The sequence below is a fragment of the Sylvia atricapilla genome, chromosome Z, assembly GCF_009819655.1.
Source record: "Sylvia atricapilla isolate bSylAtr1 chromosome Z, bSylAtr1.pri, whole genome shotgun sequence".
Lineage (NCBI taxonomy): Eukaryota > Metazoa > Chordata > Aves > Passeriformes > Sylviidae > Sylvia > Sylvia atricapilla.
The window spans coordinates 10,653,268-10,680,593 of NC_089174.1; the positions used below are offsets into that span (position 1 = coordinate 10,653,268).

Consider the following 27,326-nt stretch of genomic DNA (forward strand, 5'->3'; position numbering starts at 1 on the left):
ACCGGCACCGGCACCGGCACCGCCGCGCCTGCGCCTCGCCCCGCTCCGCTCCGCTCCGCCCGCCGCTGCCCCGGCTCCCCGCCAGGGACCGGCCGTGCGCGGCTCTGCCCGAGGCGGCTGCTCGGGGACACCTCGCCAGAGGCCTTTCCCCAAGGGGGCTTGGGGAGGGAGGGACGGAGCTCCCGCCCCTTCTCTGGAGAGGACAGAGCTCCTGCTCCAGCTCCGGAGGGACGGAGCTCCTGTCCCGCCTCCGGGAGACGTCGGCGCACTCACCGGCAGCCCGGCCGGAGGGTCTCCCCACCTCTCTCCCCACCTTTGTCTCCACCTTTCTCCATCCCTTTGCCTTCAACAGCTCCCGCCCTCCTCCAGTCCAGCTGCCCCAGGACATTCTGTCCTTCCCCAAAATCTCCCTCGCACCTCTCTGTTGCCCCGTTCTCCCCATCTCCCCCCTCCCTGAGGTGCAGATGACAGTCCCGGGCAGCCACCCCGACGCGGCCACCGGCCCAGTGTTTCATTTCTCGGCGCTCTGAGGTCTCCGCTCGGGTGGCAATGCCTGTGACGGCCTGTGGCTATTCCACGGAGACAGCAATCATCTGCAGTCTCCGTGTCCATGGCCAAGGAGCAGAAAGAGGCCCTCAACCCCGTATTCCATATCCTACCTGTAAAATGGGGATAAAAGCATCTTCCCAGCAGGCTTCATAATTTCTTGTAAATGACTCTAATATCCTGGCCTGAGAAGTGCTAAGTACAAATCATGTAATTATTTCAAGCATATTTCATCAAGTTAAAAGAAACTAATCCTATCTCTGCTTTTAAAAACCCACACTTTTACTGAATAGGAGCCTAATGACCGGCTTCTCCCAGGAGAAAAGGGGAAGTGCACACTGACAGTGATACGAGAGGCAAATGCCCAGATCAATTAATGGCAAAGAACACATCATCTCCAGAGAAAACAGCAGTTATTTACCTCGGATGAACTAGGGGAGCCCCGAACTCACTGGCTGTGACAGAGGGGCTGGCACTGGTCCCCTCCTGCTCAGTCGCCCTCTCCCTGTGCTAGTGATGGAGGAGACAGGTCTCATCTCCCTACTCCATTCCGTTCCGTGCCAGGGAAGGGCTGTGCAGCAGCACAGGGCACGTGTGTTCCCGGGGAGCTGCTGATGCCCATGCTATGTTAAATCCCTGCATCCCATTCCACCTCCCGAGCTTCTTGCCCCAACGGCGCCAGCCTGGCCAGGAGATCCAGCTGTGGACACAGCTGTGGGCACAGCTGCCGGCGTGCCCTCCTGCCGGCGGGTTGGCTGCGGGCAGGCACCGGTGCCGGTACCGTGGCAGGCGAGCGGCAGCCCCGGCCAGCTCTGCTCAGCCTGGGGCAGCTGCCAGACCTCTTAGCTTCCCGCTGCGCCCATTTATTAGCACAGCCGGTGAGCGGCTTTCAGCCATGCCCAGGAGGGAAAAGGGAGAAATGGCGCTTTGCTGGCTGGGACGGCACCGTGCAGCCCTGCGGGGGCTGGGGACAGACGACCCCGTGCCTTCGGGCAAAGTCCCAGCCGGGGCAAGGCAGCCTTTCCGCACCTTTGGAGCCAGGGCCTGGCTCTCTGGCGAAAGGTAGAGTCACCGGTGCCACTGGAAAGGTGCCAAGAGAACGAGCAGGTGGATCGTGCCGAGCTTAGGCTGGGACAGACGTGTAAAACGAGCCCCAGCGCTCCTTGAGAGCTGCGTGGACTCAACTAGGGACGGGCAGCCCCTGCACGCTGACATCGCACCGCTGGAGCTGTTCCAGCAGCAGGACTCCAACACGCACCCCGGATGTCCCAGTGCATCATCTCATGCCTGTAATTCACTGGTGGAGGAAAATCTGACACTCCCCAGCCCCGGTCTGCAGGGTGTCTCGGCAAGGTGTGCCTCTGGATTTTGTCTGAGAGCCTGTGGGTAGCTCTTAAACCTGAGGCAAGGAAACGGGTGCTGTGAACTCCTGGCTGTTGTCTCTGTTCGAGGGGATAAATATAGACCTGCCTGCCCCTCTCAGCAACCCTTTCACCGCAAAAGAGATTTCGCAATCATTAACCCCGGCCCTGCTGTGACTGACAGGCACACATTGAGCGACACTTCTCGCCATAGGAAACCCCAGGGATTTGTTAATGTTTATTAACAGCTACACGGTCTCCTGGAGGAAGAGCCTGGCTTCCCCATGTAGGGCGTTGGCTGGCAGTGATGGGAACTCAAATAGGAGGCAGGTTACAGTGAGGGTGTGCTGCAAAGGGTACCAGATGCCAGAGGACTCAATATAGGATCCTGCTGAGTTGAGTTTAGCCTCTTTAGGAAGGCGAGTTATTTTTTGATCCACTCCTGGACAGCAAGGTTCTGCAGGGTAGGGAGGGAAACAGCATTGCTCCCCACAGCCTTGGCATAGCTGCTGTTTTAGGGGCTGCTGTAGGGCTGGGGGCAATGCTGGGGCGGGGGCTCTGTCTGTGAGTCTCTGAGAGCCAGGACGACACGACACTGGCACACGAGGGCCAGTGCTGCTGTCTAACACTCACTTTTTCTGTGTTTTCCACACAAGAATGGACAGAAACACCAGCACAAGTGGCATGGAGGGCGAGCTCAGGAGCCCTAGCCAGAAGGTAGTGAGTATTTGGGGGGGGTCGGGGGGGTGCTAGCCTCATTTCACAAGATGAGGTGGGAGCTGCTGCAAGGACCTTCTTTGTGGCTGATAAATTTATAACTGCTTTTCTCTAGGAAATGCCGCTTTGTCTCTTAGACAAAGCACTTTTTATGGGGGCTGGTGGGGCGGAAAGGGCAGTGGCAGATCTGGCCAGTGGTGCTGGGAGGTGAGGGGGACTGGAAGGGACAGGAACACCTGGGCAAGGTGACCCTTTGCATACCTGTATTTCAGCAGGAGGAATCCAACATTGAGAGCTGACCTGGTCTGAGGTGAGAATGGGGGAAAGCTCCCCCAGGACACCCACAACAGTCAGCACAGAATTTTTTTGCCATAGATGACCCCCAGATTTTCTTCTCAAGCTGTCTCAGCAGGCAGAAACTCAGGGCTGTCTAGTGTCCCAACATATCCTGCTGTGGCTCTGCCTTCTCCCTGTCCCACTGCCCTCCTGTCCCTGCCAGTTCTTCTGCCCCTTGTCCAGGTGCAAGGGACTGTCTCAAGACCATCTCTGTCCCGGGCTGCAAAGATAAACCACTTGTGCTTCATTCCAGACCTGACCTGGCTCCATAGCTGAGAGATATCTGCCAGGGACCTGGTACTGAGATCATCCTGTCCTGCCCAGCTGCCCTACAGGGACCCACGGGGTGAGCTTGGGGCTTCCTCAGCCTCCCCGGGCTGCCATGGAGCCCTTGTGGCGTTTCCCAGCCAGTAGGACAGGACCCTTCACCAAGTGAAGGGTCACACAGCATAGAGCCAGGAGAGCTGGAAAGTTCCCTCCTTGCAAAAGCCTCCTTCAGTTCCCAGGGTGAGGTCCCGTGATGGGGGAGGCTGTCCCCATATCCCCCAGCTCTAAGCATTGGTAGCAGCTTCTGAGTGTGGGCTCTTCTTGCCTCCAGTAGAAGTTTGTATGAAATTCAGAGGGCTTTCTCCAATGCAGCACTAAGCATCAGTGTGGAGTTCATCTGGGCAGTACCCCCTACTCTGGCAGTCTGAAGATATGCTTCCAAAACATCAGCTGGTAGCTCTTTTGTTTAATGGGGATAGTGGGAAGAAGTGATCTCTTTTTGTTGGTCACTTGTTCCCTTGCAAGTGTCCTGCTGGGGTACAGCCCTCACACTTTCTGTCCCATGTCCCTGCTGCTGACTTGTGCTGGGGCTGCTGCTTCCTGACTCCAAAATCCGCTGCTTTCATCAGCCCTGTACCCTGTGTACGCTGCACCTCAGGGCATTCAGGAGCTGGCCCAGGAAGGGCTCCAGCCTGGGGTGTGGGACCTGTGCCAAACACTGCCTTGGCCGTACAGGCAGCTGTGGGTATTTTCTGGCAGCAGCACTCTGATGCAGGAGTGCTCCCAGAAGAGCCCCACTGGGGCCTTATTCAGAGCCCATCAGGGCAGTCAGTGGGATGGGGATGGTTTACAACCCCTGCTCTGCCCAGGCTCTCCAAGGGACCCGTTCAAGCTTTGGAGTCAGTATTCTCCCCCATCCTCACTGTTTTGCAGTATTTGTGTGTCTCAGCAAACTTTAATTTCTCACCCCCAATTCAAAGGAGTTTCCAAGCAATCAGCCACGTCCCGGCTCGCCTGGGGCAACACACGGTTTGCAAATTCTAATCAGTGAGTCCCGGCTCCAACAGGTGCCCGCGGCCAGCAGGTTTCATGACCCTGGGCAGACAGGCAGGGGCGATCCTGCAGTGCAGCTGCTGCGGATCCAGCCTGGAGCAGGCACAGCAGCCTCGGGGTGCTGTGGCAGGTTTGGGCTAGCGTGACTCTGACCCAGCCCGGAGCGGCCGAACCTCTCAGCAGCGTTTGCATTAAAATGCGGGGAGGTGATGAACCCATCCAGATCACAGCATTGCCCTTCTCCCCGGCGATGCCTGGCCCAGCCCTGCCCCGAATGGAAAGCAAGGTCGGCACTTTCTCCCACCAGCCAGCTTTTGGAGACCTGCCCGGATTCAAGGGGAATGAAGGACAGCTTCCATGTCACAAGTGACTCTTGCCCAGGCACAGGTACAGAGAGATTTGTGTTCCTGAGTTCTGGACAAACAAGTTTTCACCTCTTAGGCAAAATACAAAATCTTGCAACCTGGGGAGATGCCTTTTCTGGAACTCAGTGTAATCAAAAATGTAACAACGCAGGAATTTCTTCAAAGACTGAACACTTGCCCACATGCCAAGAAAAACAAGCTGGTTGATTTCTTAAATACTGCTGCCTGCTATGATCTGTGGCAGCACAGAGAATGTGCACGTGAACTCAGAGATGTTGCAGAAGTGTGGGAACAGTCCCAGCATACCAAGATCACAGGTTTTCTTTGGTCATGTTCATGCAAGTGGAAAAAAATGGGTTTCTGTAAATGCCAGCACAAGGAGACAGTACCCAATGTGACAGCAGTGACGTACATGTCATGGAAAAATGGATGCTGGGTTCTAAGTGAGCTTAAGTTGGAACAGCCAAAACTGCCTCTCTTTAACTCAAGAGTGATGATGGGAAAATGGAAATTTGAAACATTTCCAGATATTAAGTGCTTTTGCATTTATTTTTGGCCAATGAGAAGTTCAGCTTGCCTGTGGGGGTTGTGTTCTGCAACTCTTCCAGGAAAAAAAGCAGGAGGAGAAGGTCCAGGATCCTGACAGAGAGAAGGACAAGCCCAAGGCAGACATGGGGAGCAAAACCTGGGCAGACCTGGCTGGGGAGATGAAAATATTCTTGTGGAATCCGGAGGAGAGAACGTGCTTGGGGAGAACAGCCAAGAGCTGGGGTAGGTCCTTGCTCAAGCCCCACTTTTGGGGATTGTTGCCTTTTCTGCTTCACGATGGATTCACTTGCCTATGAATGTCCTTGATAGCTTGGACTGACCACCCCTGCCCATTTCTTTAGTGTTAAATGTTTCTAACTAGTGCATAAATAAATAGTGAGAAAGACAGGCAGAAAACCATGCAAAAGTTACCCTCGGTCTGGAGGTTAATGTTGACAGAGAACGTGAAAGCAAAGATTTCAGGCTGCCCAGATCGTGTCCCAGAAAGAAATTTAGAAAAGAAGTTCTAAGCGTGGGAGCTGCACCTCAGTCTGCTGCAGCTGTGCACCCCTGCTGCCACCTGCCCTCCTGCCCCTGCCTGTGTAAGTCAGGGACACTGGGACAGTGGCTTTGGCACCGTCAGGTTGGTGGGGGAAGAGTGCCTGGGCTGTGGGGCAGGTGTTCTGTGGAGGGTGCACACCATGGGGCAGGGCAGCCTTCTCTGCCTGAATGTGCCTTGACTCTGGACACGGAAGGGAAGGGCTGGTCAGCACTGTCACCCCACAGCTTCTCAGGTAGTGACAGGGTGCCCAAAGCAGGACCCACAGTGCTGTCAGAGCTGGTGGACTGGGATGGGCCAGCTCTGATGGTTCTGGCTGCTCTGTCAGCTTTATCCACATCCATGTGGCCTTCAAAAATTATTGCTGAGTCTGGAGGTGCCCTGGGTGGTTAAGAGCAGCCTGTGGGGTGAGCACTGCTGCAGCTTGGTCCAAAACCAAGGTGCGACCTACCTTTGTAGCTCTGTTCTGCCGGCACACAGCCCCCCTTGGCAGAGTGAAAATCCCAGCCTGACCCAGAGCCACCTGCACAGCCATCAGTGTAATGCTGTGTACTACCAGAGGCTGCTGCTTGGTGTTTGCAGCCCTTGGCTGGCACTGGCTGGCACCACAAGCCTCACAGCCCTGCCATGCCCCTGCCAAGAGCTCTGGATCTCCTGCAAAGCCTCTGGTGACAGCTGGGAGAAACAGAGGAAGAGGAGTCTGAAAAAAGTGGAGCAGCAGAGGAGTCTGAAAACCTGCAAGTATGAGTCTGGGACAGACCCTGACATTCATGCCCTTTGTTTGCCACAGAGGCAGACCAGTTTTTCTGCTTTATTTTAAAGTGAGAGCGTTGGATGTGAATGGAGCTGAACTTTCCCACTCTCATCTCATGGTTGGGGAGGAGGGAATTTGCCCAGCCTAGGGCTGCACTCCTGTGCTGGCTCTAAAGCTGTCCCGTGGGATGGGGGCTTGAGGGGACTTGCACTCACCAAATGTAGGGACACAACTGGCTACAAGGTGATCCCTGGGAAAGGCTTCACCCTCCTCTCTGACAACTCTCCCTGCTGCACTACAGGAAACATAAAAATGGGAGCAGAAGTGGGAAGAGGGCCCAACAAGGATCAATTTGGTGATCCAGCAGCAGCTCCAGATGCTGGAAATACCATCCAGCATCACTCTGGCAGAGCTGGACGTTGGCCCTCCTATGCCACCAGCAGCAGTGATGGTCCCATCTGCCCCAGCTCAGCCCTCAGCAGGATACAGCCCCACAGTGGTTCCCAGCACGGTGGCCCTGGCAGAAGGACGGCAGGAGTGCACATCTGTGTTCCCAAGGCTCCCTCCAAGCTGCTGGAACATTTCTCCTGGGAAATATTTGGGTTAGGGCGTCGCTTTGCTTTCTGAGCTGCTGGGTTTTATTCATAGGCTGTGGCCTCTTGAGACATCCTCAGCCACCAGCCTGGTCCAGAGGAAAAACAAACCCATTCCCTGAATGTCTGGGCTATGAAACAGCCAGTGGTGCTGCAGCCCTCAGCCATGCTGCTTGCTTAGTCCCAGCACGAGGGTCCCACCCATGTAGGGGACAGGAATCAGGGCACGAGCATTGCCCCACAGTCCCATCAGGAGTTTGGCTGGAGCCACTGGGTACCTTTTCATGTTACCATGCCAGGAGAGGGTGGGAAAGGCAAGAGGGAACGTTGGGTCCATCTGTCAGAGAGAGCTGAGGCAGGTGGACACATGCACACCCGGTCCTGACCCAGCTCTGGGAAGGGCCATGCAGCAAAAGGGACACAGAACCAAACAGCAGCTACCCTGGCCCCAGAGCAGCTGGCAGCCCTGCACCCAGGAACACCAGAGGCTGTGTGCAGGGCTCGGGGTGCAAGCTCCCACCTCCACCACGGACTCAGAGCTGCAGAGGACGCCGTGCTGAGCACGTCTGTGCATCCCTGTGGGACACATCCCACGGGATGTGCTCTGGTTGCCTTGACAGCGACATGCCTGTGTCTTTTGCAGGCTTGATCTTACTGTTTTACTTCATTTTCTACACGTGCCTGGCGGGAATGTTTGCCTTTTGCCTGTATGTGATGCTACTCACGTTGAGCCCCTACACGCCCAGGTTCCGGGACCGAGTGTCTCCGCCAGGTATGTACCCCAGCCAGCCTGGCCTTGGGCACCTCTGCCCATCAGTGTCCTCCCAAAAAGGTATGGCTAGGACCTCAGGCAAAGCCCTGCTGGGGCTGTGCACTCCAGCCCTCCCTAACACAGGGTGTTTTCACCTCAGGGCACTGGCAGAGCTGCAGGTTGTCTGCAGAGGATCATACATCTCAAAAAGCCCCATGAGAAGCATTCACCCTGATGATACTAATTGTTATTCTAATTGCACTGCTTATTGTTATCATTATTCTCAAGGCAAAAGCCAAGTTTAGGTATTTCATAGGTGATGCTGATGTATTTCAGCTGCTGGCCCTTTATACCTTGTGCCTTCAAAATAAAATGCAATTCAAGAGTAGCTTTTATGTATTATTGTTTGAGGGAGTTCTGGCATGAGAATGTTCAGAAAATCCTTTCCCTATGCCAGACACAGAATTTTCCCTGTGTTTCTGTATTGGTGGGGAACAGAAGGGCCCCTTTCCCTGCTCCTTGTCCATAACTACCCCACACATCTGGGAACATGGGGGACCTGCAGCCACTCTGTGCAACCCCAAGCCCATCACATAACTAACACTACTGAGGCTCTCCATATCTCCCATGTTTCCTGGGATATTCTGATGTGTATGGGGTGAAATGAAGGTGAGGAATCAGTAGGTGGAGAAGAGAGTTGATTTGTGGAGTGGTGCTGCCTCTCTCATGCCTGTGCCTGTCCCAAGCCCAGTTACAAAGCATCAGCCCCTGTAACACACAGCCCAAGCCCATGGCTGGTCCACCTACACTTGCTTTATCAGGGTCTGTCTCCTTCAGGAGTGATGATCAGACCGTACTTGAATGGGTTCACCATTGCCTTCAATGTCTCCCAGCCCAACACATGGCAGCCCTATGTGGACAGCATGCACCACTTCCTAGCAGGTGAGCTCTTTGTCACCCTGGTGAGGTTGTTTTTATCCATGGATACAAGTGTATGGAGCAGGGGTCTCCTCCTGGGCACCTCATGAGCCACATCTGGAAAAGAAGGCTCACAAGGTCATGGGAGCTTCTATGGGGAGGGAGCTTTACCTTTCCAGGTATGACTTTCTAATGCCCTTGACATATGGATGTCCTATGAGAGTTTGGGTCTGTGCAGGTCTCGGGGAATTTTAACAAGTCTCTTGGTCCCCACCAGCTTATGATGACAAAGTTCAGGAGGAGAAGAATATCGAGTGTGTCCCAGGACAGTACTTCATCCAAGGGGGAAATGACAGTGAGGAGAAGAAGGCCTGCCAGTTCAAGCGCTCGCTGCTGCAGAACTGCTCTGGCATCGAGGACCCAACATTTGGCTACTCAAAAGGCCAGCCCTGCATCCTGCTGAAGATGAACCGGGTACAGAGAAAGCTGCTTGCTTTAATTTCTTCCTTTGGGGCATTCCAGTGTGATGAAGACCACACAGCAACTGAAACTACTTCATTTCTCAGGCCCAGGGAAAAAGGGAACTACAATTCCCAAACCTGCTGGCCATATCTGCTAGAAAACATTAAAAAAAAAAAACCCACTATAAAACTTGCTCTATTTGATTTGCAGGCCTTAGTGCTTGGACAGTCTTCTCCCAGGCCCTTCTTTATTAGGAACTGAACTTTAGGGGAACACCCCAGACCCCAGATGCTTTACAATGGGAGCTTTCTTAGAATTTAATTTAATTGAAGTCTAATAGCACTGTGGTTCAATGCTCACTGATGGGAAAATAAGCATGGAGGGGATGTGAACTATGTGGGGAGGAGTCTGTGTTACTCCACGGGGTCTGGGTGCTCTCTGTGTTCTCTGCTTTGTTCCTGCTCTCAGGCAGCAATCTGGCACTCAGCCATGCGCAAGTTGCACTGTGTGGGGTGGCAGAACCTGCTGCAGGGACACACAGCTCCTGTCTTGAGCAATGTGTCTGGCACCTAGAAAGTTTAAACTCCGGAGAAGGGAGGCAGCACATGCTTGGCACTGCATTTCACACAAACATGGTGTTTTTTTGCTTTTGCAGATCATAGGCTACCGCCCTGGTGCCGGGGTCCCCGTGAGTGTGGACTGCAAAGTGCAGGTACTGCTTTCCTCCGTGCTCAGCAGCGTGGTGGGTACAAGGCCAGATATCTCCTCCTCAGGGAGTTCAGCACAACTAGTCCTTGTTTTAGCCCCAAAACCCCACAGGACCCAGTGCTGCCCATGTGTCTGGGCACAATTGGAGGCCAGGCTGCTGAGGGTGAAAGAGGTCCCAGACTCCTGCTTCCCATGTTGCTCCTGCAACCTCATGGGCACCACCATACTCAGCCCCTGGGGCAGCCTGTGGGCCTGGGTGCCAGGTCCCAGCTAGAGCCTGGAACTCAGTGGGAAGTAGGAACTGCTCATATTCATCTCCAGCTGTTCTGCAGCATCCTCAGTCCAGGGGGCACCTTGCAAGCCAACAGTAATGGGGCAAAGGAAGGGCTCCCAACTGCCCAGGCAGCTGCTGGATGACACCCATAGAGAGCAAAGGTACAGCAGGGAATCAGCAGGCAGCAATCTGTAACCCTGCTCATGCCTCCATAGCTCCACTCTTCTCTGGCTGAAAGCAGGGCAGTCACTGAGTTCACAGCAAACACAGCACAGCTGAGCTCAGCCACACTCTGGCAAGGGATATTTGCTCTGAGATAAGCTCTGAAGAGAGATATATCTTGTGTCCCATGTCCAATGTGTGTGCGTGCACCTCTGTTTTTTTTTTCTGATCACAGAAAGGCAATGAGAGTCACCTCAGGTCGGTGGACTTCTACCCTGGGAATGGGACATTTGACCTCATGTATTATCCCTACTACGGCAAGTTCACCCATGTGAGTAAGGATCTGGCATCTCTGTTATGTTTCCCTGGGAATGGGAGGGCAGGAGCTGCTGAACAGCATCCAGATGTGCTTTGAGGCTATTTTGGGCAGATGTGGGCAGGACAGAGGCCATGGGCACTGGGATTACAGTGCTCTGTTTCTGTGTCTGACAAAGTGTCTGTATGAGTGTGTGTAACACTGTGTGAATGTGTAACTGTGTGTGTAAGAGCTTGTGTAACTCTGGGTGTGTGTATAAAAGTGTGTGTGAGCGGGTGTGTGCAGTTTTTAGGAAAGCAGAAAGCATTTGAGAATCCCATGGTCTGGGATTGTGCTGGGCAATGACCCCAAGAGACAATGTGTGGTGATGCCATCTCGCTAAGGCACAGACACAGAGAGGCTCACATGCTGAGGGACCCTGATGGACATCAGGCAGACACTCCGAGGTGCCTGGAGCCATGAACCATTTACCAATTATTTTAGTGAACATAAAAGACCTCCTCCCTCAAAAATGACACTTAAATCTCCCTTCTTTTCAGGTAAACTACAGCTCCCCACTGGTGGCTATGCACTTTACAGATGTGCAGAAGAATTACTTGGTCCCAATTCAGTGCCGCCTGAATGGGAAAGGAATTATCAATGACCTTAACAGTGACCGCTTCCTGGGCCGAATCATCTTCACACTCAACATTGGGAAGTAGCCCCTGCCCACAGCAGGCACTTAGATTAAGTCAGTCAGAGGCTTTTACCTTTTTAAAACATCAAGCCAGCACTTTTTTCTGCTAGGAAAAACAGGCACATGGAGATCATCGTTAATTTATTTTTGTTCATAGTTAGGAAACTGATGAGATACAATGGAGTGTGGATGCACATTTTTCATCTTCTGATGTAAATCATTATTAGTAGAAATTAAAAGTTTTCCCCTGGGGAGAGAACCTGCAAAAGATTCCACTTTTGATTGAAAAAAATCTCTGGTATGCAAATGCTATTTTCATAAGGTCTTTTATGAATGATCCCTGTGGAATGTATCTCTCCTGGCTTTAAATCTTATTTTTTAGCATAGTTTTATGTGCATTTCTCAGGCAAAAGCTAAAAAAGAGGTAGTTTATTAGCATTACTCTTGTTAAAATAATGAACAGCCAAAGTTCTGGATTATGACTGCAGTAACACTTGCAAAATGTAAATGGCAGCTCTCAAAATGCTTTCGAGGATCTCTAGCCCCACAACCATCTTAACTACAGCATTTTACTCAGCTTGTTCAGCACACCCAAGGTGTTGAGCAAGGGCCACAGAAAATCATTTGTCCTTGAAACCTACCAGCTGTTCCTTTCTGAAGAGGGAAGATTAATGCATTTCTCCCTCCCTCCAACTCACTCCAATACTTCTCTCTGCCCCAGGAATCCTCAACCAAAGTCTTGGACAGGGATGTGGGAGAGGAGCTCTTCTCTCCTGCCATGGTTGATAGGTTGGCACTGCCTCCTGATCAGGCACAGAAGTGCCCAGAGTTTTCAGACTTCTTCCCCATTTCAGAGAGGTCACAGCTATAATGCTGCAGCAAAATGCAGGTGAATGCTCAGTCATTTCACGGTCACGGGGTCAGAGTTGGGGCGAGTGAAGGCATCAGTTTATCGCCCCAAAGGCTGATGAAACACAGAGGGCGCTGCCCTGAGCAGCCCGAGCCTCCCTCAGATGTGACAGAGACCAGGTGCACTCTGCATGTTGGGAGCTATGAGAACACAGCAGGACAGGACACCTTGGGATAATGTACGACTTGGAAAGCACACTTACTAAAATTACTGACTGAACAGGGGCATTATGGTATGTTTGTCCTACATACATAGCCAAGGAACTTTATCTGCTGTCATTTCCTGATCTTTATCAGTCTCTAAGAAGTGATTTTTTGTATTTAAAATAAAGTGACTACAAGTAAAATTAACTCTATGGTGACATTCTTGAAACACGGGTGTTAAGAGATGCAGTTTGTGCTACCATTTAGGGACTGAATTTCCAAGCAGCATGTAACATCATCCTAGAATTCTGAGCACTTGACAAATTTCCCCAGACCAAAGAGTTCAGGTGCCCAGTGCAATAAGACTCACCCTTCACCAAGCATCACAACCACCCATCTAGCAAAAATTATTTATTAACAACTGTTAAATACCTGAACCAGAGTTAGTTTAGGAACTAATTCTGCTCAATTGTCATTGTCCAGATGGCACTGATAGCACCAGGGCAACATATTCATTCTGCCTGCACAAATTATCTGCAAGGGCATCTTCTGACCGACAGAAACTGGTTTCTGCCAAGGAGGATGTGTAAGTGGCTCTTCTTTTGATATCAGAAGTAAGTTATACCCACAGCATTTTTCTGTCTACCAATTGCTTTAGCTCTTTTAAAGCATTTGGATTTGTGGGGTCTTAAAAGAAAACCAAACTCATTGTGTTTCATGCTATCAAATTAACAGCCTTCACACTAGCAACAAGATAAAACTTTAATGTCTATTCCCTGTTGGAAGGATTCTGTGGGATGAGGAGGTGCTTTAACAGATGCTGGACCCATGCTTTGAACAGATCAACACAAAAATCAACTGACTTGGATGTAAATCTGTGAATAGCTTAGAAGCAAAAGCTTCTGTTTCCCCACAAATACCAAGATCCAAGCACACTGACAATCCCACTGGAAAAACTCTCAGAAATGGCATTTGTGTTTACTTAGACAGAAACAAAGCTTTATAAACACGATAATTAACTTTATTTTCCATATACATATTCTGATGTCAGCGTATTTGTACACTCATTTTAAGATCTGGGAAATTGTACACACCACTCTTCATGCTGCAACAACCTTAAAGTGCTGGAACAATTTTTTTACTTCTGTTGAAGCTCAAAATAATACTTTATATGTATATACAATATATATATATATATATATATATATATATATGTGTATGTGTTTGCATCTAGGAAATGACCCCATTTCACTAAGATAACCTTGCAAAAGTGATATTAAAAACTTCTGTCTGCAATCTCAGCATGAAAACAAAGCTGTAATCCATCTGCTGGCAGCAGAGAAGCACCACACTGACAAGTGGGTGTACTCATAAAATGCCACCTGAAATAATTCCATGTAACAGTGGCACGGACATCAAGTATTGCAAGAGCAAAGGTACAATACAAGAGACCAAGACAACCAAACCTAAAGCACACAGTCCACCTCAGCAGCATTTAATTACATTCCTAAAAAAAGAGACAACTTTGTCCAAGAGCCCATTTGTAATACAGAATCACTTTTGTCAGAATCAGGTAGATGTATCTTTGGTCACTGCGAGGACAAGAATAATTGAATGTACAGGTATTTCTCAAACATTAAAACGATGTCCTTGGAAAACTTCCTTCCCTGAATACACAGCTGTTGTGAGTTGCCTAAACATCAGTGTTGACTGTCACCTTTGTGTACGTGAATTACTGAAGGTGCTTTTCCCACAACATGGATATAGGGCCAATGCACAAAGAAATTAAATATTGAAGCAGCTTCAGTAAACGCTTGCTGCCGAGGACAGAACGTTGTGCACCCTCAGGGCTGACTGGCTGCAAAAGGCTTCTGCCAAGATGGACCAAAAACGTTTAAAGAGCAAGAGGCTTCTTTCACTCCATCAACATGAACCGGATGGGAAGGAAGCAGAACACAACCACAAACTGCTAAATTCAATTTTGGTACATTTTAGATATGGAGCATAGAATTGCAAAGGTATGGCACTAATAACAAAGAAAGCATCGTCAAACAGGTAAGAGATATCTTACTCTTTGGGAAGTCACTTTCTTCATTATATATTCATTTCTGCTTTATGATCAGCATTCCTCATGCTAGATATTTTGTGCTCTTACACTGAGACAACAATAATGAGGAGGTTAAATGCAGATTAAGTCTATCAAACTTGAAAGGTTTTGTATCTCCACTTGCGTTAGATCACAGCTTTTCAGTGATCCCGTGTTCACTTATGAAAGCTGTCCAAAGGAACTGCAGGGATCTCTGAGCAATCTGTGTTCTCAGCCAGTCTGAGTGCTCTCAAAATACTTTTGAGCCTCACATGGACCAACACTGTTGGTAGTTTATGTTCAGAATCGAAGCTGAGAGAAACTGCAGCCAGTGAAATTCCAGCCTCCCACCCTCATTTCACAATTGAGCTCAGAACAAAAGGAAAAATGTAGTTCAATGAAATAGCACAGGAGACATTTCCTTCAGCAGACTGTTGCCTTTTCTGAGTAGCCCAAGTTCACCAGACCTGAACCTTATCTTGGCAAATGAGACATCATGGCAGTGCAAAGCTATTCAACTAACATTAGCAGTCAGCTTCTCCATATGATGTTAAATTAATTTACTAGAATAATCAGATGTTCTTCCTGTATTATGTCAGGATATTAGTGAGATCAGGTACTCCTTTTACATTCAGAAGGAATAGGAAATTCAGGCTGATTTACAAGAACAGCCATGTGCCAACAGAAATCTGTTGAGAGCTGGGTATTCATTTTTCCACTGCATGTACCGTCCCTTTTGACACAGCATTCACACTTTTAATTATAGTTTTAGCTGTAGCATTAACCAAGACAAGCTGTAGGCATCCAGAAATTTTCTTGTATAAAAAGATTAAATGACAGAAAGTTTTGTAGATGCCTTATTTACTAAAAATAACCACATTTCCTACAGGGACATACCAATTCTGCTCAATTCTCTGGACCTCAGAACACTTACTTACTCGGAAGTCATACAGTAGCTTCTGCAACTCATCTTCAGACTCATGGCATGTTATTCTGTCACAAAGTAATTATAACTTTTTAAATAAAGAAACCTTGAATTAATTTGTTTTTCTTTCAAGGAGCAGGTCGGGAAGTGTGGGAAAGGGAAAAGAACAGGAAAGGTGGGCAAGAGAGATGGAATTAAGAGATTATACAGACTGATAGCCAGTACGACTTTTTCTTCTTCCAATGATGTAAGATATAAAGACAAGAATGATAAGGAATCCAAGTGCCATGCCCACTGCGATGGGAATAAGAAAGTTCAGGTCAGAATCAGCAACGCATTCTTCAGCTGCAGGAAGAAGAAAAACAAAAAAAGCAAGGGAGAATAAATTAGTAAGGGAAATCAAGCATTAGAAACCAAAGAAAGCAAGGAGCAAACAGGCATTTTGGAGAAATTACATTGTGTTAGACACAATAACACAAGTAAAATCAGTATTGAGTAAAGAATTGATGGAAAGATTGATTTCTTTAAACACGCTTGTTACACACATCTTTTATGTTGGTAATACACTTCTTCTGATCTGTACATTCAAATTGTACATTTAATTTCAGCTTCCTCTAGCAAGCAGAGGATAGATTAGAAATGTGAGGATAAACCAGCAGTCTGAGCATGCGTTAGCTGATGACACCTCAGAATTAGCAGCAATAAAGCAACAAATACCCCACACTGGTGTATTACTGCCTTGTTCAGGGGTCTTCCCAACCCTCAAGTCACCAGCACTCCTCTGGGTTCTAGACATGAAGACATAAGGGACAATCCAAGTAACAAGTACTAAGACCTACAAGAGACAGCCAAGGTAAACATACCTCCAGGCACTGCATGGAAAACACTGACAGACTCGGTTGGGGTGGGAAACTTTATTTTCCATGCAAAAGGTTTATTAGTTTCAGCTGAGAACTACACAGACCTCACTGAAATCCACATCAGAGGGAAAAACAGAAGAGACATCTATAACGCCACAGTGGTTTTTAATATACACGTTGTAAAACGTGAGGAGTTCCATGCTGGTAAAAACACTCATCAGTGATTAGCAAACCACGCTGGGAACTGGTTTCAAACTCGGGGACAGGGCTTGGCATCAAAATCTGTTTGTAAGGAGAGCAGAGCTGCACCTGCCTGTGCCAGGAGAGGTTTGGTAAGACAGGAGGCCATGCCTGGGTTCTCCAGCAGAGGAACAGTGCCTGACTTATATGTGTTTCATAAACCAGCACTCCTTGTAAAACTATTTTGAGTTTTTAATTAGGACAGAACATCACACAGTCAATGCTTCCTCAAAAGTTGGCTGCTGTTTTTCTTCAAATCAGCATTAATTATGGGAAATGTATTGTCTTGCTTTAACTTATTACAGTCCAGCACATGCTTGCCATGGCCCCTTCCTGAAAGACTATACGAAACCTTTGACAAGAGCAAGGAGAACAACACGTGGAGGGCTCAACAGCTGAAAATCCTGAACTCAGATTATCTGAAGGCACCTACTGCCAAGCAGAGTAACACTTGGAAGAGAAAAAAAGTAGAAAAAAAAAAGGAAAGGAACTACACGCCTTATACAGCTATTTCAAAATATTCTGAGAAAATATTTAAACATCTTCAAGAGAGATATGCATTTGATATTTAGGCATCTTTGTTCACCAAATACCAACACAGACAATTTGCTAGATGCAGGGTAATGGGTCACTAAACACTTACACTATGAATCGATTTGCTAAGGATGAAGGTGCCCAGCAGGCAGTGACAGAAATTCCCTCTCTTCTTCAAAGGAAGGAGATGGCTGCAGTACATGTCACACTATGGCACCATTACAGGGAATTCCCAGGGTGAAAAAGGGGTTAAGGTTTCATACCAGGAACATTCCATCCTTGCTGGCACACATCTATCCAGGCATGGTTACTGTACAGTGGTTAGAAGCTTCAGAGGTGTCTTCAAATGCAGAATTGGTAGCTACAGCCCAACACACAGCAGAGCCATCATGAACAGCTTTTTCGACTGATGTGGCTGTATGTGTCTCTAATAAAGTTGTAATTTTTTGGCCCAAAACTTTTTTAGCCTCAGTATAAAAGCTGCCTTCCCTTTTAATTCCAGTCATGAGACTCAACTAATAGTCCCAAAGTTTGTGTAATGTTTATTAACATATGCTAAGGAATAGAGAATGTTGTAGTAAATAAAAAAATTTAAAAAAACTAGCCAAAACAAGGAACAAATGAACAAACAAAATGCCCCTTCCAAAACCCAAATCCCATCGTTCACTGTCTGGAAATGCTTTTTTTGAGGACTATTAGCATGACATCTTTAACCTAAAATATCAGTAATCTTGACATTTTAGAATACAGTACTTAGTAAACTGTGAATAAGGTACTAAACCAACCACACTCTGTAATAGGTTATATACATTAATATTCCACATCCACAAGTGTTAAATACATCCACAATTTAAATGCTTTTTCCACAGACCAGAACAAAACCAGCTATGTAACAGAATCTCAGATACAGACTGATTAGAGTTCACCTTACTCATTGAGTTTATTTTTGTTAAAAAAGACAATACAAGACATCCGTTTTCAAATCAGTTAAAAAATGTGAACAAGTTTCCTTAAGAAATAGAACAATCTTTATTTTTTAGAGCACAAGTTAAACAGATTGACAGTTTCCTATGGAGCAATACATACAGGAAAGCTAGTGGTTTTGTAACAGGAAGTCAGGTGAAACTGACGTTTTTTGAACCAGTTACCTGCACATCAATCTAGGAGTATTTAAATCTCTAAGCAAACATACTTACACATTTTTGCAATGGTATTTCTAGTGTTGATTTTAGGAAGCAGTTTGAATGAATCTTCTATATTATCACTTCGAAACTGTCTACAGTTCAAAAATTTGAAAGGTCAGAAGAATGATGTGATGATTACTCCTTAACAGAAATGCATGTTTCACTGGCGCCACTGAGCATCACTCACAAAAAAAAGAAAAAAAAAAAAAGAGAAAAAAAAAAAAAGGCAGCACAAAAATCTATATAAACTCCTGCATTTGAAGATATATTAATATGAAAGTCATTAGATCCATTTTTTAAAATTAAAATGGTAAGTCTTGAAGCTTGTTTCATGATTAAAATTATAGCAGTTCCCCATTTTCATTAAATTGTATTTCAGTAACTGATGCAAAATTCAAGCTGTAGACTACAAGCTACAGTAAGCATTGTCCACCCATACATGCTTCCTTGGCTAGTGTAAAGAGTAAACTGTCTTTACAAAAAAACCCAACAAACCAACCCAAACCCAAACCATTACTGAAAGAAGTGTATTTTATGATTTGTATACAAACATGCCACAGACATCTCTACAACCCTAGAGAACACTAATAAAACACTAGAGCAGCTTTGATGCAGCCTGAACTCATTCTAAACGGGGAGAAAATGCTATGTTCATTAAATAACTAGTTTAGGCAGCTCGTGTTATGACATATGCAAAAAAGCCACAATTACCTAAAAGTCTAAAGACTTCTTTTTTTCCCATGCAGTAAGAATATGTATTACAGCACAAGGAGCCCAGAGAAAAGTTGTGCATCAAGGGTTAGTCTCTACAGAGCTGCAGCTTGAGAACAGTCCAGTTGCACTGTACTTTTTTAACCTAGTTATTCTTTCCATACAGCAAGGAAAAACAGGTGTTGTGGGTCCATCTAAGACTTATTTGGCTTTTGCATTCTTAACATTAATAAAAGCTACACCGCAAACAATCCAACACAAAGTACATTAAACATTCAGAGTGCCAATGGCGGGCAGTTAAAATGTGAACTTTGACTGGCAGAGAACCATTCAAGATGAAGATTTCAAAACAGCTCAAGCTGCAACAACGGATACTGGCTCATTAAATGAAAGCATCTTTAAACAATGGTCATTCAAAGCAACAAGACAGACCAGTTCTGTGCAGAGTATGGTATGGAGTTAAGTGCACTTTAAAGTTCTGGAATATTTAGAAAGGTTATTCCCTTTAAACAGATGCCAGCAAAAAAAGCTTGCATTACTTTAGCAGAAGTCTGCCTTAGGTGAGTATATTAGATGACTGCCAAGGTATAATAAAGAATTCAGTGCCTAACAGGTTCTTTTTTGAAATCATCTGGAAATAGCACTGAAGTCTTCCCATATATTCACCATTTGGGAAATTACTCATTTTGTTTGTACAGCCGTGGCATAGGAATGATTCCTAAAATTACACCAAGGCAGGAGTAAATTACTCAAATCCTAACAAAGGCAAGTAAGTTACTGCTGCCACTTCAAGAGATCACTTAATCACCAGCCTGAAGTTCAATCCTATGGAAAACGAAGTTGCTGTTGGGCATTAGACAATCCTTGTTAAATACTATACAAGTCAACAGAGTGACTAATGCTGCCAGCTTAACCCACAATTATGACAACTAAGGAACGCAGAGGAGAGAAGCAAATACAAATTCTGTGCTATTCTGGGAGATGCCCAATGCACATCAGTTCAAAACGTGTTCTTGTTTCAGGCTAGTATTTGTAAAAATCACAAATAAATCCTAAATGCTTTAGGATTTTTGCAAGATAAAATCCTTAGCCTAACAATTCATCAGGCATTTGACATCTTCAAAACAGCTATGAAACCCACATCGTCTTCTTAGGGCAGGAAAACAAAGTGTAGTTCTGCTTCATCTGAGATAAACATTCTCCCTTTGTTTCTCAACTCCAATTAGCTGTGGCTAATAATTACTCCTAAGTTTTGGGTCTTTTTTGGACTTCAGAACTTGCACTTGCTTTATTTAGAAAGAAATCATAACAGGAATCACGCTTAGATTCACAAAGTTTGATATCCAGCATAGCTTTTTCTTCTGCCAATTATGTAAGCAACCACTATAATGGCAATCAAGACAGCAAGTGCAGCACCAACTACAATTGGGATTAGAATGCTGTCATCATCCAGCGAACACTCCTGGGCTGTAGGTGAGAAAAAGGTTGCAATAAGGAACAAATAAAGACAGAATACTTGCCAAATGTGGTATAAAAATCTGTTTTCCTTAACATGAAGGTGTTAAAAAAATCAAGTATTACTTAAACTAAGAGAGAAAGATCTGCAGAGATCTCATTGATACACTCAGCATATTTAACCATTATAATTAATTTAAGCATTGATAACCTATAGCAAGTTAAGGGTGTACTGGTTTTCCTGTGTACAAGATCTGCACTAGGCAAGGGAGCAGCCATTCTTCTACATTCAAGAACCAGGCTTATCTATTTCATACTTAAGGCAAGTCTAGGTTGGTGCTTTCACTCATTAAGGATAAAAAGTGACCTAGATTTGGTATCAAGAATTTATCCAGAACAAAGACATGTTACACGTATAAAATAACTGTAATTAGAAGAAAGCTAGCTACAACTTTAACTACAGAGTGAAATGGGTCCCTCACTCTTTAGAAAGACTGTTTACCCTACACATATAGGGAGAGTTATCTTGCTTCTGTCTGAAAACAGAACTTTTCAATCTACGTGTCTACAGATCAGTCTAGTCCAATAAGACTGTACTGCAAATATTGGCATTAAGCTCAAAGACCAGTTTGCACTAAATATTAAAAGGTAACTTAAGACATTTCAGTTTTCTGACAAGTTCTGACAAGATCAACAAAATGCAGAAAACAAACATTTCAGAATCTCTCTTTAGTTGTGGATATTCAAGACTGCCTCTAAAGGAAGCTCTGACAGTTCGTTCCTCCCCAATACTCCTATTCCTTAGACTGACAGTTAAAAAGAAACAAAACACCTAACAGTATTCCCAAAGTCCTTCTGCAAAATTTCTGTCCAATTTTCTTACATACCCGAGCTACAAAAAGCTGTATGTCAAGACGTAGTCAAGTAACTTTTAACCTATTCTGCACACCAATGCTTAAGTCACCCTTCAGTGTCTCTAGTTCACTCAAGTTTTGTGAAGGAGAACCACATGCCTAGCAGATAATTTTTAAGTGAGAACAAAGCTTTGCTTGAACCTGAATGTCAGTCTCAGAACATCTCTTCATTCCATGTATATCTAAACATATCTTAAAAAATTGGAACAAGAGCTTCTGAGATAAAGTGCTTGTACCTAATGGTGGTGCTTTTTACATTTTAGCAAGAACTTTGCAAGTACCATTAAAAACAAAAACATAACTCTTACCTGTAGCAAACTTATCTGCCTCCACAAGGAATGGCTGAATCCATAGATTAAATGTATGTACTTGAACATCTTCATTAATCTGAAGAGTTTGCTCTTTTCGGCACATGTAAGAACTACCAAGAAAAGCATCCCACTTGCTGAAATTGCTGTTATCTGCACTTGAAATGACTAAACAAAGAAGGAAAAAGAAAAAAGGGAATGTTCATGTTCACTTAAAATGCAAGACAGCTGCTAATACAGTTAGACTGAATAGCTGAATCTAGAGAGGCCAACATTTCAACACTGGCTAGTCTGAAAAACAGTGCAAAGTGGGATTGATCTGCTTACCCAGAAATCAGAGACTGAATTTCTTACAGCACTTTGCAGTAACCTTTCTTTCATATGTATATGACATCAGGGTTTCCCTGTACCTCCACTTGTCTCTGTGCTGCAGAGTTGCAACTGTTTTAGCTTTAAAGCTCTTTAACTACTGTAGCTATGACAAGCAATTAAAGGAAAAAAAAGATGAAATATATGTTTGTTGGGAAAAAAGTACGCTTTAGTTTTTGAAGGATGGGGCTTTTTAAAGTGAGAGTTAAAGTACAAGTGGTTGGAAGATAAAACAGCATCTTCAATCAAAGAAGACAACAGCTGGTTTAGGCAAAAAGCTCCAAATTGCTACTACTGTATTTCACACCACAAAAAATTACATTATTGAAAAGAGTTACAAAGAAGCCCTCTTAATTTACAGTGACTCCATTAGCAGAACTTTCACAAGTTTCAATTGTAGAGTGGTCCCAACGCTGCTCTTTAAAGTAACTGTTACAGCCATTTCTGCTTATTATTTTTGTTCAAACTAACTTCTAGACATAAAGTAGGAGTTAACAGTAAGCATGAACAACACTGAAAAAAAAGTCAGAAGTATCTGATGCAGACATTGAATAAAATATTACATTTAAGGCAGATACTGTTTCTTACCAGAACCATTCAGACGGTTGAGCAGCGTAACATTCACCTCCCTCAGATAAAATTTTTGTACATTTGCACTTGTATTTTTCTGTTCAAGAAGCAAGAACCAAGTGTCAGTGGTTACATGTAATTTTGCATTTGTGACTTTAAGAACAGGTGCTTTACAGAAGCCAACACATTTATGAGTCCTACATTTTCTCCAACTTTAACCCAGTTCTCCATTTGTCTTGAGGCACTCAGTGGGCCAGATCCACTTCCCATAACGGAGCAGCCTACCACCAGCAAGCAACAGGAGGATTTGACTGTAAGTGATCACCATGCATGCTGTTAAATAAAAAATTAAGTTTAAAATAAAATAATTTACTTACAACAGCAAATGTGAAACCAATCAGTGTGCTATTTCCATCATTCAGTCTCAGAGTTGCTGTCGTGTTACCACAGGCGCCATCTGCGATAGTTGTCTTTGGATTGATGTTGATCAGAAGTGGCTGAAATACAGACAAAAGACATCAAAGACATTCAGCTGCCTTTGGAATACATTGTCTCAGTCAGGAGCAGTCTTGAGTTAGAAGAGCTTGTCATAATTACGACAGCAGGGAGAGCTGAGCTTGGCTGCTATGGAATCAAGGCTGTTCAAGTTAAATTTACATGCTGGCAGTACTGAAACAAACGAATCACTTGAGAAGCGTAACTTTGTTCCCTAACACAACAGGCTACCCTCTGAGGGGAAAGACGATATCCACAGGGAATGACAGCTGTAACAGCTAAGAAAGTTCCAGACTTTTAAGTATTCCCAATAACAAATTCTGTTGGCTCCATGTAAGATTTTTGAAGACAGGTATTATGCAACAAAACTACTCTGATGTCAGAGAGGTGCTACATACAATACTTAGAAGCAGCTCTGGACAGCCAGCAGTGTACAAAGCAAACACCCTGCATTCAGATTTCGCCAAATGACTACAGCAACTTTTACTCTTCAAAAGGAAAAAGAAGCACCTTGTCTTGGGAAACATTCAGTTGCAGCCCCACAGTTGCCAGGAAACAAGTTTTATTTCCACTTTTAAGAGAATAGTTTCCTGTGTCTGGATTCTCCACAGGTTTGGGAGGAGTTGTTGGAGCAGGAGACAAGGTAGTGGCGGATGCAGCAGTTACATTGGCAGTGGTAGGTGGAACAGTAGGTGCAGAAGTAGGTTTATCAGCAGGACATCTAGACTCTGAAAAGACATTTTAATCACCATTTAATTGCTGAAATTTTATTGATATCTTATTACTCAGACAAAGTAAAGCTGCCATTTATTCTCAGAAATCCTGTAACACTCAGTACCTGCCTCTGACACACGGAAGCAAAACACACAGACAGTCAAGCTGCTATAATAGTGTGACATGTATTTGCTGTAGACCAAGCAAGTGACCCTATTATCCTATATGCAGCAGGGTGATGTGCTCGTTTCTTTCTGAGGTGTGTCATGAGACAACAGGCTCTGGACTATTCAAATGCAACAGCAGAGGCCACCACTAGAAGTGAAAGGCAGTCAGCTAAAACCCCTGAAACTCAAATGATTTACTCACAACAGTAGCTCTGAAGTGCTTATTCTTAATACCCCAATTACTGGAATACACACTTGAGAAGAATCCCACCTTGGCACGCAAACAATAGACATTACAGCACACTACTAAATCTGTTCTCCTGATCTATTTTTCCAGGAACAAGGGAAGAAATACTAGAGGATATTTTACATGAATATTATTAAACACAGCACATCTCAGAATTTGTGGATTTTTTATTATGGGACTTTGCTCCCTGCACTAAGGTGCAGTACAAAAAAGCTCTTTCACAAACTGAAATGCTCACCTTTTTTACTGACTGTGCCATTCTGAACAAAAGCCTGCACAGTAACATTCCAGAAAATCTGCGTTACATTTTCTGCTTCAATAAAGAAGGAATTATGACACACGAAGACAGTATTCAGTTGAACTGGACGACAAGGATCCCTCATAGAAACAGTAACTGGTCCTACAAAGAAGCAAAAATGTTTTAATGCCTTATGAACCACAGGAACTTAACGCTAGTGTTACATTTTATATTATTTCATAAGACAAAGAGATAATTAAGTTTAACAATCCTAAGCTCTCTTGAATGTTTTCCTATTACGCCCTGACCTGAAGTGCCAGGTAATGCAGGAGTAACCAAGCTTACAGAACTAGACAAGCCATTAGAAAGGTGAACCCTTCAACTTAAGTTTTTAAGGAGAAAAGAAATTCTATTATTAGTAGGCATTAGTATACAGACAGCCTAGCATTGTATTGCTTGGCAAGTTAGAAAGTCGAACAGTGCATACTAAAATTAATCTTTCATGTGCTTGCTGTCTACCAGCACCTCACTGATCCAAGCTGTTTATCCTTCCCTTCTCTTCCACTAACAGGAATTACACATTCAGTGAAGCAATTTGGCCTGCATTGTTACCCAGCAGGCAGGTACAAGGAAGAGCAGTTGGCAGCACATAGTATAGAACTCATTACATTCATTACTAACTCCTGTATTCCTCCTTACTTTGAAGAAGCCAAGTCAGGTCAGCTACAGGAGGTCTGACACTTCTGGCTGAGATTGCTTTGCAAGTCAGATTCTGCACCGAATGTTACCTTTTCTTTTAGCATCAGGAAATACAGCTGTGTCATTGGTGTTGTAGGTCAGTGTGATGAAGTCTCCCTGGTAAGTTTCATTGTTTTTTGTCATGTTAATGCTCCAAGAATGACCTTCTCCAAACTGCACTGCCACAAGGGCAGCTTGTGTGTCATTGCCACAGACGCTTCCATTGTGTGTCACACTCGATGACAAATTCAGGGTTGTGGTTTTCTAGAAGAAAAGGGTAATTTTAAATGCATTCACATGCAGCTCTTCCCCATGACAACATTATAAACTTGGTGGAGTTAGCTGAAACCTTGCACAAGATAAGCGAGATTATTTAAAGTTCTTCTGGAAAATTATGATAAAGGCTTCCTGACACCTGCCTGAGAAAGGAGCCATATCAGATTCAAGTACAAAAGTACAACTCTCACCTGGCTGTAAATCTTGATTATGGTGAGCTGCAATTACATTTACTGCTTGGGCAAAGAACATAACTACACTGACACTGGTTAGATTTGGTGAGTTTTTGTGCACATCATTTAAGTAAGAGCAACAGGGTACTTTCAGTCAGTTGTATGACTGAGAACTTATTCTTATTTTAATAAGGACTATATAGGAATATTCTTCTCAACTGACTTAGTAAAAAAAAAGTAAGAAGTGAAACAACCTAGGTAAAAAAGTTTAAAGTTTTATCCAGGTCAAAATCCAGTTCTCAGCATGAGTTACCCCCAAATACTTACATAATCACCATCGTTTGATTCATAAGTTACCAGGAATCTCATCATCCAATCTGCATATAGGCATGTAGCATTTGAAGCATCCTTTATCTCTACTTCAACTGCATACGACTGGAAAAAACCTGTAAGATACGATTATTAGCTATAAAGATATTGTTTTTACTTCATTTTCTAAAACCACTTAAGATGACAGCTCATCACAAAGCAGTAAAATATGACAGGACCATATTCAATTTACCAGACACCGAAAGAAAACCTAGACTTCTAAGATGTGTCACAGATAGGATGCACACCACGAAAACTGGCAAAAATTGAGAGAATGTTTTATAGTCTCTTTACCTGACACAAACTAATAATATCAAAGTGTTGACTGGCCAACACTGGACACTTTTAAGATTTGGCTGGACAGGGTGTTGGGCCATCTTGTCTAGACTGCGCCTCTGCCAAGAAAGGCTGGACCAGCTGATCCTTGAGGCCCCTTCCAACCCAGAATTTTGACTCTGAAACAAACATCAGCTTTCCGGTGACACACTGGGTAAACCAAAGGGCATGAACACAGCACTTGAACGATGTGCTGCTTGCAGACCATCATTTCATGGGTAGGATCAGTGGTTACGACTCACGCTGACCCCTAACAGACGAGATCAGCATGCCTTCATTATGTTTCCACGATTTCCAGCTCGAAAGACACGGGCGTTAATTTCCCTTTGCGTTTTAAGAGAACTTTTCCCAGCTGTCGTGTTCCTGACCCGGCGAATCCCGGCACGCCCGTTGCCGTGCCCGCGGTGCCGCGCCGAGAAGCGCTGACAGAACGGCCTGGCCGGGCCGTGCGGGCGGGCCCGCGGTGCCGGCTGCCGGCCCACAGCCCTCGGCGGAAGCACCCCGAGGTTCCCGGCCTCCCCGGCACGGCGCCGCTCCGTCCGCCGGGCCCGCGGGGCCTCGGCCCCGCCGCTGTGCCCTCCCCTCCCGCCAGTGGCAGCGCGGGGGGGCGGCAGCGGCGGCGCCTCCGCCCCGGGGCCGCCCCCCGAAGGCGCCGCGGGGCCGAGGCCGCCCCGGTACTCCCCGGGACCCCCGGTGCCCGCGCGCCGCGTCACGCGCGTGACGGGGCGGGGAGCGGCAGGAGCCCGCGGGGACACCCGACACCCGCTCCCCTCCCCCGGCGCTGCCCCGCTCACCAGACACGCCGAGCAGCAGCAGCGGCAGGAAGAACCGGCGGCAGGAGGAGGTGGCGGAACGGCGCGGGCCCATGGCGGCGGTGGCACCGCTGCTGCTGCTGCCGGCGGCGGGGACACCGGGGCACGCCGAGCGGCCGGGGCGAGCGGGCGCGACAAAAAGCTCGCCAGCGGTCATGTGAGGGGCGGGGCGGGGCCGCCCGCGCGCCGCCAATCGCCGCTCAGCG

At 46.1% G+C, this 27,326-nt stretch overlaps 2 protein-coding genes across 3 annotated transcripts; one reads left to right on the forward strand and one right to left on the reverse strand.

The window, feature by feature from the left end:
- The first annotated feature begins 1,465 nt into the window (after positions 1–1,465).
- On the forward strand, positions 1,466–12,759 carry ATP1B4 (ATPase Na+/K+ transporting family member beta 4). The gene is made up of 9 exons (XM_066338950.1): positions 1,466–1,608; positions 2,564–2,624; positions 5,254–5,416; positions 7,723–7,851; positions 8,668–8,772; positions 9,026–9,222; positions 9,866–9,922; positions 10,590–10,685; positions 11,210–12,759. The coding sequence occupies exons 1-9, from the start codon at positions 1,466–1,468 to the stop codon at positions 11,369–11,371; spliced, it is 1,113 nt and encodes a 370-aa protein (XP_066195047.1). The 3' UTR covers positions 11,372–12,759.
- A 1,495-nt stretch (positions 12,760–14,254) lies between these two features.
- Positions 14,255–27,277, reverse strand: LAMP2 (lysosomal associated membrane protein 2). 2 transcript variants are annotated; one of them, XM_066338449.1, is made up of 9 exons: positions 27,103–27,277; positions 25,931–26,049; positions 25,205–25,418; positions 24,417–24,578; positions 23,561–23,778; positions 22,933–23,052; positions 22,574–22,652; positions 21,617–21,784; positions 14,255–15,755 (listed from the first exon to the last, which is right to left on the reverse strand). In XM_066338449.1, exons 1-9 carry the CDS (start codon positions 27,275–27,277, stop codon positions 15,613–15,615), a joined length of 1,398 nt encoding a protein of 465 aa, XP_066194546.1. In that variant the 3' UTR covers positions 14,255–15,612. The 2 variants fall into 2 exon arrangements, with proteins under 2 accessions (XP_066194546.1, XP_066194547.1); XM_066338450.1 differs by lacking the exon at positions 14,255–15,755 and adding an exon at positions 17,842–20,406.
- Between the last annotated feature and the right edge of the window lie 49 nt (positions 27,278–27,326).

Bases quoted from the DNA above. Each gene is read 5' to 3' on its own strand.
- LAMP2 (XM_066338449.1), bottom strand. From the start codon at position 27,277: ATGACCGCTGGCGAGCTTTTTGTCGCGCCCGCTCGCCCCGGCCGCTCG. The intron at 23,779-24,416 runs GTGAGCATTTCA...ATGTCTTTTCAG, and splicing joins TGGCACAGTCAGTAAAAAAG to AGTCTAGATGTCCTGCTGAT. The intron at 22,653-22,932 runs GTAAGTAAATTA...CTTCTTGAACAG, and splicing joins TTGGTTTCACATTTGCTGTT to AAAAATACAAGTGCAAATGT.
- ATP1B4 (XM_066338950.1), top strand. From the start codon at position 1,466: ATGGCGCTTTGCTGGCTGGGACGGCACCGTGCAGCCCTGCGGGGGCTG. The intron at 9,223-9,865 runs GTACAGAGAAAG...TTGCTTTTGCAG, and splicing joins TCCTGCTGAAGATGAACCGG to ATCATAGGCTACCGCCCTGG. The intron at 10,686-11,209 runs GTGAGTAAGGAT...CCTTCTTTTCAG, and splicing joins ACTACGGCAAGTTCACCCAT to GTAAACTACAGCTCCCCACT.